Source organism: Arachis ipaensis, chromosome B08, assembly GCF_000816755.2.
Source record: "Arachis ipaensis cultivar K30076 chromosome B08, Araip1.1, whole genome shotgun sequence".
NCBI lineage: Eukaryota > Viridiplantae > Streptophyta > Magnoliopsida > Fabales > Fabaceae > Arachis > Arachis ipaensis.
The window spans coordinates 21,010,015-21,027,411 of NC_029792.2; the positions used below are offsets into that span (position 1 = coordinate 21,010,015).

Here is a 17,397-nt window from a genome sequence, read left to right on the forward strand (position 1 = left end):
TACTCCATCCCTTGGTAATTGGAACTTGGAATTCAGTTTGATTTAATTTCATTGAAAGCTTCCACCAAAAGCTTTTCCTTTCTTCTCTCTCCTCTCTCTTACTTCGGTCACATCATGTGTTTATCTAAGAAAAAGAAAGAAGAAAATGGAAGAATCAGAGATCAGATTTTGAAGATAGGCAAAAAGGTTTTTGCCAAATCAAAGTGAAGAAAGGAAGGCTACAAACCGTAGCTACTCTCTCGGTCAAAGCACACAAAAAGTTTATTTCTTCATTTGTGCTTTACCAAGGATCAAAGAAGAAAGCCTCAAGATCTCATGCATGAAAGAGGTAACCATGGAGAACGTGAAGTTTACATGGGTCAGAACCACATCAACGATCAGAATCAAGACTTGGGTTTTGAAGAAGTTGGAAGAGAAAGGATGAGAATGAGAGAGATCTAGTGACATGCATGCAGCAGATTCGGGTTATTTCTCTCCTCTCTGTTGAAGCCGTTGCTGCTCTAAGGTTGGAGAAGAAGTTGCTGTGAAGGTAGAACCAGTTTCAACCTTGGAAGCTTCACCCCTCTATATTAAGGGTGAACGGCCAAGGGTTGAGATAAGAAGAGTAAGTGAGAAAGCACAGAGTTCTCATAGCTACCCAAAAACTGTCTGATTTTTTCTCCTTCGATGAAGTTTATTTAGTTTCTTTCTCTTAGTTTTGTCTGTCTGAGTCTCATGGTAAAAGGCAAACATGGTGAGGTTTGTAAGAAAAAGCCAATGAGAGGCAAAAAGATAGGATTTGAGTCCTAGTCAAATTTGGATTAGGTTAGAATCTGAATTTGTCCTTGATAGGATTGGATAGATCCTAGTGAAGAATTGGTGTTTGTAATCTTGTAAAAGATAGAGAAATTTTATCATTGTTGTGATGGAGACTCGATGTAGGCTACATTGCACCTTGTAGCAAAACCAGGATATATCTGGGTGTTATTTCTTCTTCCCTTCTACTTTTCTGTTTCTGTTACTTAGGAGACAAAAATAAAAATGTCTCTCAGTTGACCACAAGACAAAAGTGAAAATATCTCCTATATTCCCTTGAGAAAGAAAAAGTAATATTCAACTGAAAAGGTAGCTAAGATTCAACCCCCTTCTCTTAGCCACTGATAACCATCAATTGGTATCAGAGCTTGGTCTCAAAGAGAGCAAGCTTTGTAGCTTAGAGAAAAAATTCTGATGGTGAACAACAGTGGTTATAATGTAGTGACCTATACTCTGACAGAAGGGCAATCGAGTAACATACCTCCGTTCTTCAATGGAAAGAACTACAGCTACTGGAAGGAGAGAATGAAGATTTTTGTTCAATCTGTAGATTACAAACTCTGGAAGATAATTCTGGAGGGCCCACAAGTCCCAACCATAACAGGAGCTAATGGTGTGATTGTTCCCAAGGCTGAGGCTGATTGGAATGACGATGACAGGAAAAAATAGAGCTCAACCCAAAGTTGCCAACCTGCTTAATTGTGCTGTCAGCTTCGAGGAATACCGACGGGTATCAAGATGCACAATAGCAAAGAAAATCTGGGACAAGCTCCAAGTCACTCATGAAGGCATAACCCAAGTCAAAAGAACCAGAATAGACATGCTAAACAGAGAGTACAAAATGTTCTCAGTGAAGGAAGGAGAAACAATTGATGAAATATTTGAAAGATTTAACATTATCATCACTGGCTTGGATGCTATGGGAACCAAACATTCTGAATCTGTGCTTGTGAGAAAAATATTAAGATGTCTCACTAAAGAATGGAAAACTAAGGCTATAGTAATAGCTGAGAGTAATGGCATTGATTAAATGACCTATGATGATCTGAGAGGAAGCTTACTTGTTTTTGAAAACACTTATTTGAAAAAGGATACAAAGAAGAAAGGGGTTGCTCTCAAATCAGTCACTGAATCTTTGGATGAAGAATCCAGTGATGATTTATCTAACGATGATTTTGTTTTGTTTGGTAAGAAAATCAGGAGAATGATGAAGCAAAAGGAACGAAACAAAGGAGGCAGTTCAAGGAAACCAAAAAGGGATTTAAGCAAGGTCATTTGCCACAACTGCAGAGAAGTTGGGCACTACAAGTTTGATTGTCCAAAATTGAAGAAAGAGGACAAGCCGAAAAGTGAAAAGAAGAAGGGACTCATGGCGTCTTGGGAAGACTTGGAGAATGACTCTGAGGAGGAGGAAGAATCAGACAGAAAATCTCAAACATGTCTCATGGCCGATTAAACAGATGAGGTACGTTTCATTGAACCTACCACTGAAGATCTTCATCTTATGATCAATCATCTTACTGAAAAACTTAGATGCTTCTTGAATGAAAACTATGAACTTGAGTCTCAAAATACCATTCTAAAGGCAGAAAATTATTTTTTTCAAAGATAAATTAAGGGAAGCCGAAACCGCTGTTGATCTTGTTGAAGAAAACAAGCGATTAAAGGCTGAAACTAAGGGCTGTGAGAAACAACACTCTGTGATTGCATACTTAAATTGTTTTGAAGAAAATGAAAGGTTGTACAAAGAAGTAAAAAGTATAAAAGAGGACCTAGCCAACTTTGCACAAAGTTCTGAAAATTTGAATCAACTCTTAGATTGATAAAGCTGGATTTGATTTTCATAATAAATCTGAAATGTTTATGGAAAAATCCCCTCTTTCTAATATGGCTTCCACTTCGGATGACATAAGATGTTAAAACCCAACAAATTTGAAAAAATAGCAACATAAAAGATTTTGTAGGTTATGCAATCGGAATGATCATTTTCCTATTCAATGTTTCATGAGTGAAAGAATGATTGAAGGAAAAGTGTATAAAATAATTGGGAACTACAATGGTCTTGGACAAAAGAGATGGTTTAACATCAAAAGATCCAAAAAGATTTGGATACCTAAGATCACTTGAGAATTTTTTGTAGGTTTGCCTAGCATCCAAAAGAAAGGACAACATGTGGTATTTGGATAAGGGATGCTCTAGGCATATGAATGGAAGGTCTACATTCTTCATCAAGCTAGACGAGTATGATGGAGGGTTTGTAACCTTCGGTGACAATGGAAAAGGAAAGATAGTGGCCATAGGTAAAGTGGGTAAGAATTTCTCATCCTTCATAAATGATATTTTTCTTATTGATGGTTTGAAATACAACTTGCTAAGCATTAGCCAACTATGTGATCTTGGATATTGAGTTATTTTTAGAAAATTAGATTGCTTAGTTGTTTGTGAGAAATCCGGTGATGTTTTGTTTGAGGCAAAAAGATGCAACAATGTGTATGGACTTACTCTAGAGGACTTAAAAGATAAAAAAGTAACATGTTTTACATCTTTAGAACTTGAAAAATGGCTTTGGCATAAGAAATTGAGACATGCTAGCATGCACCAAATTTCTAAACTTGTTAAGAAAAATTTGGTTAGAGGAATTTCAAATATTAAATTTGATAAAGATATTATTTCTGATGCTTGTCAATTAGGCAAACAAACAAAATCCTCTTTTAAACCCAAAGATGGAATTTCTACTAAAAGGCCATTAAAAATGTTGCATATTAATCTTTTCGGCCCTACTAGAACTCAAAGTTTGGGAGGAAAACACTATGGTTGGTGGTGGTTGATGATTATTCTAGATATAGATGGGTTCTTTTCTTAGCTCATAAAAATTATGCTTTCAAACTCTTATGAATGTATGTTTGTTGGATATCCAACCACTAGCAAAGCTTATAAACTTTACCTTAAAGAACATAGAACTGCTGAAGAGTTTATACATGTATCTTTTTGTGATGCTAACTCCATACCCAGCGCTATTCTAGATGATGATGCAGGAAGTGAAGCAAAAGTAAGCCCTGAAGAAAATCAAGCAAATCCCAAATCTGTTCCAGCTGTGGAAAACGTCAGTCTAGAAACTGCTCCTAAAATGAAGGAGACATTTCCATTTTGTCTTCTGACCAGGCCAGAGAATTTAGAATAGTGAACTCATCCAAACCTTACCAAAGTCAACCTGAAGCCTTTTCTCAAAAGCCACGTGAATGGAAGTTTTTGAAGAATTATCCTCATAAATTTATCATTGGAGATCCTTTACCAGGCATAACCATTAGGTCCTCTAGCAAGAAGCAAGTGGAAGCCAACAACGTTACTTTCTTGTTCCAATTAGAATCTCTCAATGTGAAACAAGCTCTTGAAGATCCCTCTTGGGTGAAGACCATGAAAGAAGAGCTAAACCAATTCAGAGAAATAAGGTTTAGACACTTGTACCGTACATGAATGATAAAAAGGTAACCGGTACTAAGTGGATTTTCAAAAGTAAATTGGGTGAGAATGGTAATGGTGTTCGTAACAATAGTAGATTGGTGGCCCAAGGTTACGATCAAGAGAAAGGCATTGACTTTGATGAATCATTTGCCCCGTTAGCAAGAATGGAAGCAATTTGGTTGCTACTTGCCTATGCTGCCCACAAGGGTTTTAAAATGTTCCAAATAGATGTTAAATATGTCTTTTTAAATGGATTTATTGATAGAGAAGTATTTGTAGCTCAACCCCCCGGTTTTGAAAATAAAGATTTTCCTAATTATGTTTTTAAACTTTCAAAGGCCCTTTATGGCCTTAGGCAAGCTCCAAGAGCTTGGTATGAAAGGCTTAGTGCCTTCTTATTGGAAAATAAATTTCAAAGGGGTACAATCGATACTACTTTATTCATAAAAGCATCTAATGATGATATTTTACTTGTTCAAGTTTATGTTGATGATATTGTGTTTGGATTGGCAAATGAATAATTGTGTGAAGAGTTTGGAAAACTAATGATTAGTGAGTTTGAAATGAGTTTGATGGGAGAATTAACTTTCTTTCTTGGACTTCAAATCAAACAAGGATTACAAATACTCCCATGCATCCAAATACTAAACTTGACAAGGATGAAAATGGCAAAGATGTTGATGAAACAAGGTATAGAAGAATGATAGGATCTCTTTTGTATCTTACATCCTCTAGGCTGGATATTGTTCAAAGTGTGGTTGTATGCTCTAGATTTAAATCTCACCCAAAAGAGTCACATCTTTCAGCCGTTAAGAGAATCATTAGCTATATAAAAGGCACATGTGATGTCGGCTTGTGGTATCCTAAATATAATGAGTTTGGTGTAGTAGGGTATTGTGATGCAGATTATGTGGGATATCGTGTGGATAAGAGAAGCACTTCGGGGATGTGTTGTTTTCTTGGAAACTCCCTAAATATGTGGTTAAGCAAAAAAGCAAGCCACTATTGCTTTATCCACGGCTGAAGCTGAATATATATCCGCATCTGCTTGTTGCTCACAATTAATTTGGCTTAAAACTCAACTTGAAGATTACAAACTGAAAATTAATAGTATTCCCTTATTTTGTGATAATATGAGTGTTATAAATATTTCAAAAAATCATGTGTTGCACTCTAGAACTAAGCACATTGAAGTGAGATATCATTTTATTAGAGAACATGTGCAAAAGGGAACTATTGATATTTAATTTGTAAAATCTGAAGAGCAGTTAGCTGGTATTTTTACTAAACCTCTGTGTGAAAATAGATTTTGCAAGCTAAGAATAGAACTGGGAATGATTGATTTTAATTCTGTTGATTAAATGATGATTATGTGCTCTCTATGTTATTTTGTCTCGTAGATAGCAGGGAGACAAAACTGGACAAGTGATGAAATCTTCAAAGGAAGGCTTGTACAAAGCCTAGAAAATTCTAGATTGAAAAATGGAGAAATGGGTTGAAGCTTGCACTAACCACCTTTTGGGCCTATGTAAGATAAATTTTGTTCATATGATATGGGCTCATTATTATAAATCATAAATTTTTTAATATTTAAGTTTCTTTTTATTTTAAAATTTCCATGAACAGTTGACGAGAGGGTTCTTGCTAGTAAAGAAATTTTTTTAAAATTAATCGCGTTGTAAGTATAGCTTCTAGACCGACAAGAATTCCTTTCGTACAAAAGTTTGGTTGTCACAAGTAACAAAACCCAATAAAATTTATAACCGAAGTATTCAAACCTCGGGTCGTCTTCTCAAGGAATTGCAGGGAAGTATGATTTATTATTGGTTGCGAAAAAGGTAGAATTTTATTTTGGGTTTTTAAAATAAGGAACAATTAATTTAAATGACAAGAAAAATAAATTAATAATTAAGAAAATCTCTTGGCAAGGTATGAGAACTGAAAATCCTATCCTAGTTATCCTTATCAAGTGTGATGAGAATTGTTTGTTGCTCCCACTTAGTTAACCCTTACTAAATAAAGGAAAGTCAAGTGGACTAATTAATTTGATCCTCAAGTTCTAGTCAACTCCTGTGAAAAGACTAGCTTTAGAGCGATTTGAATCAATTAGCAACTCCAATTTCAATCAACAGCTGAGTTTGATAACTCAAGTGTTACCAATTAATCAACCAAAGCCAAAAGGGAAGAAAATCTACTTGAATGAAAATAATTTGGATAAATCGAAAACATCAATAACATAAATAGAATAAAACGATCTTATATCTGAAATATCTCAATTTATATTAATTAAGAAAATCCTAACATGATTGGTTCATAAGCCAAATTGAAAAGATAAATAACAATTAAAGTAATAGAATAAATAAAAGTAGAAAATAAACTAAAGGAACATTGAACCTGGAATGAAGAGAAGTAGCCTAAACATAATAGAAATCCTAGATCCTAATCCTAATCCTAAGAGAGAGGAGAGAACCTCTCTCTCTAAAAACTACATCTAATCCTAAAATTATGTATATGAAAGTTGTATGAATTGTTCCATGATGAATGGATGCATTATTTTTGGGTTTTGGAAAGAAGGAACAAGTAATTTAAATGACAAGAAAATTAAATTAATAATTAAGAAAATCTCTTGGCAAGGTATAAGAATTGGAATTACTATCCTAGTTATCCTTATCAGGTGTGATGAGAATTGGATTTTGCTGCCATTTTTGACGAGAGGGTTCTTGCTAGTAAAGAAATTTTTATAAAATTAATTGCGTTGTAAGTATAGCTTCTAGACCGACAAGAATTCCTTTCGTACAAAAGTTTGGTTGTCACAAATAACAAAACCCAATAAAATTTATAACCGAAGTATTTAAACCTCGGGTCGTCTTCTCAAGGAATTGCAGGGAATTATGATTTATTATTGGTTATGAAAAAATTATATTTTGTTTTGGGTTTTTAAAATAAGGAACAAGTAATTTAAATGATAAGAAAAATAAATTAATAATTAAAAAATCTCTTGGCAAGGTATGAGAACTGGAAATCCTATCCTAGTTATCCTTGTCAGGTGTGATGAGAATTGGATTTTGCTCCCACTTAGTTAACCCATACTAAATAAAGGAAAGTCAAGTGGATTAATTAATTTGATTCCTCAAGTCCTAGTCAACTCCTATGGAAAGACTAGCTTTAGAGGGATCTAAATCAACCAGCAAGCTTCAAATATTAATCAACAGCTGAGTTTGATAACTCAAGTGTCACCAATTATTTAACCAAAGCCAAAAGGGAAGAAAATCTACTTGAATGAAAATAATTTGGATAAATCGAAAGCATTAATAAATTAAAGAAAATAATCATAAGTCTGAAATACCTCAAATTATATTAAATAAAAGAAATCAAATCTAACATGAAAATTCATAAATTAAATTGGAAAAATAAATAACTAAGTGATAAAGTAAAAAAAAGTAGAAGAGAAATTAAATTAAAGGAACATTGAACCTAGAATGAAGAAAAGTAGCCTAAACATAATAGAAATTCTAAATCCTAATCCTAATAGAGAGGAGAGAATCTCTCTCTCTAAAACTACATCTAAAATCTAAAATTGTGAATTATGAATGTTGTATGAATTGTTGTATGAATGGATGGATTCCCCCACTTTATAGCCTCTAATATATGTGTTCTGGGTCGAAAACTGGGTTTAAAACAGCCCAGAAATCGCTGGGGGCGAAATCTGCCACGCTGGTTTTTCGTCACTGCGACACATCTGCGTGAATCACGCGTTTGTGTCACTTATCATTAGGGCAACTATGACATATTATATATTATTTGGAAATCTGTAGCTCAAGTTATGATCGATTTAGTGCGAGAGGGTTAGGCTGACACCTTTGCAGTTCCTTCAATTTCTTGTATTCCTTCCACTTTTGCATGCTTCCTTTCCATCCTCTGAGCCATTCCTGCCCTATAATCTCTGAAATCACTTAACACACATATCAAGGCTTCGAATGGTAATAAGAGACGATTAAAATTAGTAACATTAAGATCAAAGAAACATGTTTTCAATCATAGAACAAAATCAGGAAGGAAATTGTAAAACATGCTAATTGTATGAATAAGTGTATGAGAGATTGATAAAATCCACTCAATTGAGCACAAGATAAACCATAAAATAGTGGTTTATCAACCTCCCCACACCTAAACATTATTATGTCCTCATGCTAAGCTCAAGAAAAGCTATAAAGGAGTGAAGATGAATGGTAGAATGTATGAAATGCAACCTATTATGAATGCAACTACATGCTAAGATGTTTCTACCTACTTGGTTAAAAGTAAATAAATCTTTTAAGAACAAATATGAACTGAATTTCACTAATTCAAATCACAAAATAAAGTACAAGTAAACTTGCAGAAGAAAATAGCTTATGAAAGCCGGGAACAAAGAATCGAGCATCGAACTCTCACTGGAAGTGTATACACTCTAATCGCTCAGGTGTTTGAGGTTTGATTCTCTCAATTCTCTACTAATCTTGCTTTCTAAGGCTTGCTCTTCTTCTACTAATCAACAGAAATTTAATGCACAAATACACATATCAAGATGTCTTTTAAGGGTTGTAATGTGGTTATGGTCAAGGTAGGATTGTATTTGGCCAAGTGGACTAAAATCTGAATCCTTAATTAACTTAAACTTTCCACCTAACTTTAGACAATCCATGTAATCATAATACCACATCTAACTATCCATTAACCATATTTTCCACATATTCATGCATCCTAATTTCGAGTACAGTACATATGCATTGCTTTCACCACTTACTTTGGGGCATTTTGTCCGCTTTTATTATTTGCTCTTTTCTTTTTCTCTCTTTTTTTTTCTTTTTCTATATTTTTTTTTTCTTTTTTTTTCTTAATGCATATGATTAAATTATTGAATGCATGAACATGTCCTAAACATTTCTTTCATATTTTCATAAAGAAGTTTAACATACTTAATTTCCAAAACCAAACGTTGCCAAACCCACTTTCCCCACACTTAAATCATAAGCATCTCACTAGTCTAAGCTAACCAAGGATTCAAATTGAGGACATTATTGTTTTCCGCTTAGAGTTAGTGATGTGCTAAAGTAAAGAATAAAAGGGGTAAAATAGGCTCAAATTGGTTTGCAAAGGATAATGAAAGGTTAAGGCCATTTGGGTATGTAAGCTCATTGGAACAAAGGCCTCAATCATATAAGTGCATGCATATATCAAACAATAGAAATATAGAATTAAGCAAGACAAAGATCACAATTTTAGAGAGAAAAACACACACCAAAAATAAAATATTGGTTGATAAAATGCAACCAATGAAATAAGCTCAAAATCTCACTGGTTTTGTATGTTCGAGCTCTAAACCATGTTCCAGCATAATATTTCTTCAAACAAGTTCAATAAAAATTTTAATTCAAATTAGTGAAATGCTATAAAAAATTTCTTTAAAAAGAAAATATTACTTTAATCAAGTAGTAAAATATGCACAAAATCAAACAAATATGCAATCAAACATGCAAATGCAACAATCAACAAACAAAGAAAATAAAACATTGGTGTTGAGACAGGAAGTTACTAACCCACGGAGATCGGTATCGACCTCCCCACACTTAAAGATTGCACCGTCCTCGGTGCATGCTGAGATGTGCAGATGGACGGGCTGCTACAACTGATGTTTTTCTCTAGATATTGTGCAGATGGACTTGTCTGTTGCCCCATATAGAAGTTTCTCCCTTTTTTCTTCTTCGGTGGCCAGCCTGACCAGCCTGAAAGAAGAGAAAAAAAAGAATAAGAACCCAAAAACAATGATAGAAAACAAATAAAATATGAGTGGGTAATGCCAAATAATAAGAGTCTCAATTACACGGTAGCTACAACATGTAGTGAGAAAATAGTAGAAGCATACGGCATATCAATAGTGCAAGAATTGCAACAAAGAAGAAGAGAGTGTGGGTAATGAAAGACAATATAAACTCATGTCAATGCAAAAGGAATACAAGTATCAGAAAAGATCAACATTGACTTAAATAATATTACCCAACAGTGGAAAATAAGTCACTAAGCACCAAAATAATACAAGAAAAGATGTAACAGTTAAATAAGAAAATTTAACACCAATGGAAAAATAATAGACTTAGAAAAGAAAATAAAAATATGAGCAAAATTAAAATGCAATGGATGAAAGCATGCAAATAAATTAAATAAAATAGAATGGAAGTGAAGAGGGATGATAGGTTAAAGGGATGAAGAAGAAGAAAGTAAGAAAGGAGGAAGAAAGAATAAGAAAAGATAAAAGAAAGAAGAAAGAATGATATTAGAAAGATAAGTAGGATTGGAGAAGAAAAGATAGGAATTCTGGCACTGATCTGGATAAACTGTGCAGTGCAGGCGACGCGGACACGTGGGTCACGCGATCGCGTGAGTTGCGATATTTTCAAGTGACACGGACGTGTTGGTCACGCGGACGCGTGACTTGATTCGTGCTAGTGGCGCGAGAGCAGTCTCGCGTTCGCGCAACTCTGTGTCTCAAACGCATATTGCCAAAATTCAGGGTGACGCGTGCGCGTGGGTGACGCGCACACATGAATGGCCTTTCTTTTAAAAATGACGCGGATGCATGGGGCACGCGTTCACGTGGTAGGGCATGCGCTTCTAGCATGGTTCCAGCCCCACTCCATCATAACTTACTGCCATACACCCATTTACGTCGATTTCACAAGGCCACGCGTTCGCGTGGGTGACGCGGACGCGTGGGGAGGCTATTTTGCAAACGACGTGAACGCGTCAGGGACGCGGTCGCGTGATCATATTTGTGCCTAAGGCACGCCTCTAGCCACGCTTTCGCGTGACTTTCTGTTCAATTCTCTTTTCTTCAGAACGCATCTATGACGCGGACGCGGCAGCGACGCTTACGCATCGCGTGCGTGTTTTTTTTTTTATGCAGTATGCAGAATGCAAAATACAGAATATATGCGGATGACTATGCAGAAATTATGAGTGAACACGAATGAAAAATAAAATAGAATAAAACTAAGAACAAAAAGGAAAGAATATACCATGGTGGGTTGTCTCCCACCTAGCACTTTTAGTTAAAGTCCTTAAGTTGGACATTTGGTGAGCTCCTTGTCATGGTGGCTTGTGCTTGAACTCGTCTTGAAACTTCCAGCAATGCTTGGACTTCCAATAAACTTTATCAATACCAGGTAGATTCTTCAAGCTTTGATGGAGTTCTTCACAAGCTTTGAGCTCCCAAATCTGATCCTCATGTATGCCTGGATCCCAAATCTTGTTTCTGCACCCGTCTTCAAGTGGATCATGATGATTCTATCCGGGTGACAAGCAATCCGAATTCTTACTAAGGCATCCAAACAGCTTCCTAGACCCATACACTTTAGCATTCTTCCAACCATGATAATTCAGCTCTTAGCTTCCTATCATAATGAACCTAGGACTGTGTTTCCAACTACTACACGACTCTTTCTTACTCCTCAATCCACAAAGAGCTCTAAGTTGACCATCATTTTCAAGTAAACCATATTCAAGTGGAAAAGTAAAAGTTAAGGATAAGAGTTTTACCCACTTGAATGTTGTATTGGATGGTAATGGCTTTGGGGAGAGGTCTCCAACAACTTTGGCAATGTGATTTCAAGCTCCATTCCCTTGTGCTCTTCCTTGATAACTTCCACCTCTTTGCAAGCTTCTTCAGTTTTAATCTCATCCTCTTGGTAGCTTTTCTCCAATTCAATCTCTTCTTTATTGCTCACCAAGGGCATGGGAGGTTGTGCTTCTTCTTCTTTAATCTCCATCTCTTGATCAACCTCTTCAAAGTCTTTAGCCATGATATGCCTTGGAGGTTGTACACCCTCTTCAACATCAAATTCAAACATCTTGGAAGGAGGTTCTATGACTGGACTTTCCCATGGAGGTTCTGCATCTCCCAAGTCTTCAACCACTTCTTTCTCTTCAATAATTACTGCTTTGTCCAGTTGTTTTAGTATAAAATCGTACTCATCCTTGATGATTTTCTTTCCATGACAACTCCTTTCAGCTATTCCTTCATCTTCAAGGGTTTCCCTTATCTCCACATTTTGGGTCTCTTCTTGCTCTAAGACAAAATCAGACTCATTCTTGATGTTTTCCTTCACTAATTCTTCAACCACTCCTTCGACTTCAAGGGTCTCTACTACCTTCATCTGTAGGGCCTCCTCTAGCTTCTTATGAAGTATGGATTTGCGAAGATGATTCCTTCTTTTCTGTTCTATATCAATAGCATAATTGGGATCATCTTGCTCTTAGATTGATGGATGTGGGTGCTCTTCCATGGAGGGTGGTGATGGAATAGAAATATCATTATGTGGTTGAAAAGGAAGTGCACTAGAGCTTGAGGGTTGAATATTAGAGGTAGAGGGTTGGTTCATGCGGGATATAAGATTTTAGAGTGTAGAGGTGAGATCAATGATGTTAGAGATGAGTGTGTTGTTATCCAATGGAGGTTGGGGTGGATAGGAGGGTTTATTTGTTAGGGTAAAGGGCTCATAATACGGAGGTGGTTCTTCCTGATAAGGATATGGAGATGGTAAATATTGAGGTGGTGGTTCTGGGTATGGTTCATATGGTGGTTGGTGTGGTGGATAAAGATTAGGGTCATATGGAGGTGAATGGTGTAAAGAGGCTTGCGAGTTTGGTGGTTCAAAGGTATGTTGGGGAGGTGGTTCATAAGCATATGGTGGGCCTTGTTGGTAACTACAAGGGGGTCCACCATATTCATCATCCTGGTACGCTCCCTGGAATGGCTCTTGATCATAGTAATTTGGTGCAGATGGTTTGTCACGAAAGGGTCCACCATAACTAGTGTCTTGGCATGCATTGTGGAATGGTCGTGGTCCATGGTATCTTGGAGGGTGTTGTTGCCAAAATGGTTGATCAGATCCCCGTGGCTCCTTCCATCTTTGATTGTTTTGACCTTGATACATGTTCCTGTTATAGCTTCCATTCCTTTTAACAGCATTAGAACCAAACTCAAAGCGACGGGGGTGAGAACTCATTGTAACTAATAAAAATTAAAAACAAAAACAAATAAACAAGCAAAGGAAAATAAAATAAAATAAATAAGAGAAAATGTTTGAAAAAGATTTTTAGGATTAAAAAAAAAAGATAAGATAAGTTAGGTAAGAGAACATAAGTTTTTAAATTAAATAGTTTTGAAATTTAAATTTTGAATTTTAAATTTTTGAAATTTGAATTTTGAAAAAGTCAACAATATAAGATAAGGATTTGAAAAAGATTTAAATTTTGAAAAGGTTTGATTTTTAAAATTTTAAATTTAAATTTTGAATTTTGAATTTTGAATTTTGAAATTTAAAACTAAGATAAGATAAGATAAAAAATTTTAAAATAAAAATCTGAATTTTTTTTTTCGAAAAAATCAATTTAAAAATAAATATTTACAATAACCAATAATAAGGCACACGTTTGCAATTCCCCGACAACGGCGCCATTTTGAAGAGCGAAACTCTCGCGCGATCTAGAATTTTCACGAATAAAATCCCGTTGTAAGTATAGCTTCTAGACCGACAAGAATTCCTTTCTTACAAAAGTTTTGGTTGTCACAAATAACAAAACCCAATAAAATTTATAACCGAAGTATTTAAACCTCGGGTCGTCTTCTCAAGGAATTGCAGGGAAGTATGATTTATTATTGGTTATGGAAAAAGTATATTTTGTTTTGGATTTTTAAAATAAGGAACAAGTAATTTAAATGACAAGAAAAATAAATTAATAATTAGAAAATCTCTTGGCAAGGTATGAGAACTGGAAATCCTATCCTAGTTATCCTTATCAGGTGTGATGAGAATTGGATTTTGCTCCCACTTAGTTAATCCTTTCTAAATAAAGGAACGTCAAGTGGATTAATTAATTTGATTCCTCAAGTCCTAGTCAACTCCTATGGAAAGACTAGCTTTAGAGGGATCCAAATCAACCAGCAAGCTTCAAATATTAATCAACAGCTGAGTTTGATAACTCAAGTGTCACCAATTATTCAACCAAAGCCAAAAGAAAAGAAAATCTACTTGAATGAAAATAATTTGGATAAATCGAAAGCATTAATAAATTAAAGAAAACAATCATAAGTCTGGAATACCTCAAATTATATTAAATAAAAGAAATCAAATCTAACATGAAAATTCATAAATTAAATTAGAAAAATAAATAACTAAGTGATAAAGTAAACAAAAGTAGAAGAGAAATTAAATTAAAGGAACATTGAACCTGGAATGAAGAAAAGTAGCCTAAACATAATAGAAATTCTAAATCCTAATCCTAAGAGAGAGGAGAGAACCTCTCTCTCTCTAAAACTACATCTAAAACCTAAAATTGTGAATTATGAATGTTGTATGAATTGTAGTATGAATGGATGGATTCTCCCACTTTATAGCCTCTAATCTGTGTGTTCTGGGTCTAAAACTGGATCAAAAACAGCCCAGAAATTGCTGGGGGCGAAATCTACCACGCTGGTTTTTCGTTACTGCGATGCGTCCGCGTGAATCACGTGTTCGCGTCACTTATCGTCAGGGCAACTATGGCATATTATATATCATTTCGAAGCTCCGGACATTAGCTTTCCAACGCAACTAGAACGGCATCATTTGGACTTCTGTAGCTCAAGTTATGATCGATTTAGTGCCAGAGGGTCAGGCTGACAGCTTTGCAGTTCCTTCAATTTCTTGTATTCCTTCCACTTTTGCATGCTTCCTTTCCATCCTCTGAGCCATTCCTGCCCTATAATCTCTGAAATCACTTAACACACATATCAAGGCATCGAATGGTAATAAGAGAGGATTAAAATTAGTAATATTAAGATCAAAGAAACATGTTTTCAATCGTAGCACAAAATCAGGAAAGAAATTGTAAAACATGCGAATTGTATGAATAAGTGTATGAAAGATTGATAAAATCTACTCAATTGAGCACAAGATAAACCATAAAATAGTGGTTTATCAACAGTCTATTCATTCTATTCCTAGTCATGTCAATTATATCCTTTCACCATTCCTCATGACTAGTCTTTTCGGTTACCATGGTTTTAAAATTTAAATAAATTTGTTTTGAAAACCGTTTCATTAATTGCGTTTGTTTTTAAAAGAGAAAGTTTTCACTATATGCATTAACGGTGGTTATTCACTCCTAATCTCTCTCCACCACTTCTCCTCTTCATCACTCTTTATCTTTCCTTCTTCCATTTTCCTTCAAAATGAGAAAGAAGATAGCCACTAGAAGAAGCACTGGAGCATACTTTTCTTCCAAAAATCCTTCTATCCCCAAGCAACCATAGTCTCACACTCACATACACATACATTCCCATTCTTCTTCTTCTCGTTCATCCCATTCATTAGAATCCATGGCAAGTAAGGTCATTCATCAAAAGAGTTCTTGGGCTCGTAAGGAGGCAGCATCTTCCCATGGTAAAAGTGCAAAAGGAAAGGAACCCATGCATGAAGAAGAATCCCCACCATCACTTCCTCCTCGTCGGTCCACTCCTCATCCCACTGGCCGTTCGGCTCCTTCTCAGCGTCCTTCTTGAGGACCAAAATGCTTTATTCTTCATGATACAAGGGAGCCCCTAATTTTGATTCTTTGGACTTCAAACAGAAATATGGTAAATCTCATTTTTATTTTGATCCCTACCGTTTTATATCTTGTGCGGCTTATGAGTTTCATACTCAAGTTCTTGCAAATTGAAATATCTGTGCATCTTTTGTTGTTGATCTTAAAGCCTTATCTGAGAAAGGAATTGACTTTAAATCAAACTTTCATGATTTGAAATGGTCTCTTATTTTCAAAATCAGAAAATCAGTTTACCTAATCTTGGTGCGTGAATTTTATGCAAATATGATTCTTCATGAAGGCGAGATTCATTCTTTTGTCAAAAACACACATTTTACCTTGAGTACTGAAACCATAAGTGCTACCCTGGGGTATGAGGATACAGGGGTCAAGGCATATATGTCTGAAAAGTGGGATAATCACGTTGGAATTTCCCATCAAGATGCTCTGGCTCGTATATGTGAAAACTTCTCTTCTATGGATGGTACTACTCCTACACACAAAGCCCTAGGACCTGTTAGGGCTCTTCTGCACCGTATCATCACTCACGTTATCACACCACAGAGCGGGTCATACCAGAGAGTAACTGTCTGTGATACTCTCATACTCTATGCTATCTTAAATTCAATTCCAATCTCCTTTGCCTAGCTTATGATTCGTCATATGTGGGATTGTGTGAGAAGTAATAAAAAGAGTACCTTGTCCTATGGTACATTTTTGACTTGCTTGTTTGAGTATTTTAATGTTGATTTAAGTAATGGGCCTGTTGAGAACAGAGTGTCCACAATCAAAGGTGGTGGTGTATAGGACCATGCTAAAGATAAAAAGGTAAAAGTCACTAAGGCTTCAGTTGTGTCAGAAAGTGAGGATGAAAGCTTCCCATCTCCCTTTGTTGCTGGAACATTTGACTCCTACAAATATCTCTTCTCTGGAATGGTTAAGGATGTTCTCTTGGAGTTTGCTACCATGTCCAAGCAAATGGTAAAATCCAGCAAAGAAGCGAGAAAGCTTGCATTGCAAAATGAAAAGGCTTGGCTACAATCTCATGAACGGGTAAACTTGCTCTTAAAGCATTTGGATTCAGTTGATGAGGATATGGCTCCTTCTGAGAAAGAAGATGATGTTCTGGAATCTGATGAACAGACCTCTGATGCCTAGTTTGCTCCCTCCTGTTGCTCCTGACTGCTCCTTATTTTGCTCTCTCTGAATTTGAAACTGTGAAACTACTTTTCATTTGTCTTGAACTTTGATTTATGTTGGTTGACTATAACTGACCTAACTTTGGTACTATTTCCTTGTTATGCATGACTTATTTTGGACTGTATTACTTGATTTATTTGGCTTGTAGGCGTCCTTCCTTGATGACAAAAGGGGGAGACCAAGGACTGAATTGAAACAGTTTTCTGCTGATGCTCTGTTTTGAGCTAATGCTCTATTTTGAGCACTCTGTTTTAATTGTCCACTTAATTGTCAAGTGCTCCAATTTTTAATAACTTTCTCAAAATTATCTGGGTTGTTTTGGTTTGTAAAGCTTTA

The 17,397-nt window shown here is 35.6% G+C and overlaps 1 protein-coding gene across 1 annotated transcript; it reads left to right on the top strand.

Moving 5' to 3' along the window:
* Positions 1,826-2,251, top strand: LOC107610710 (zinc finger CCHC-type and RNA-binding motif-containing protein 1-like). Its single transcript, XM_016312719.1, has one exon. It carries the CDS (start codon positions 1,826-1,828, stop codon positions 2,249-2,251), a length of 426 nt encoding a protein of 141 aa, XP_016168205.1.

Excerpts from the sequence above, each read along its gene's own strand:
- LOC107610710 (XM_016312719.1), top strand. The coding sequence starts at position 1,826 with ATGACCTATGATGATCTGAGAGGAAGCTTACTTGTTTTTGAAAACACT.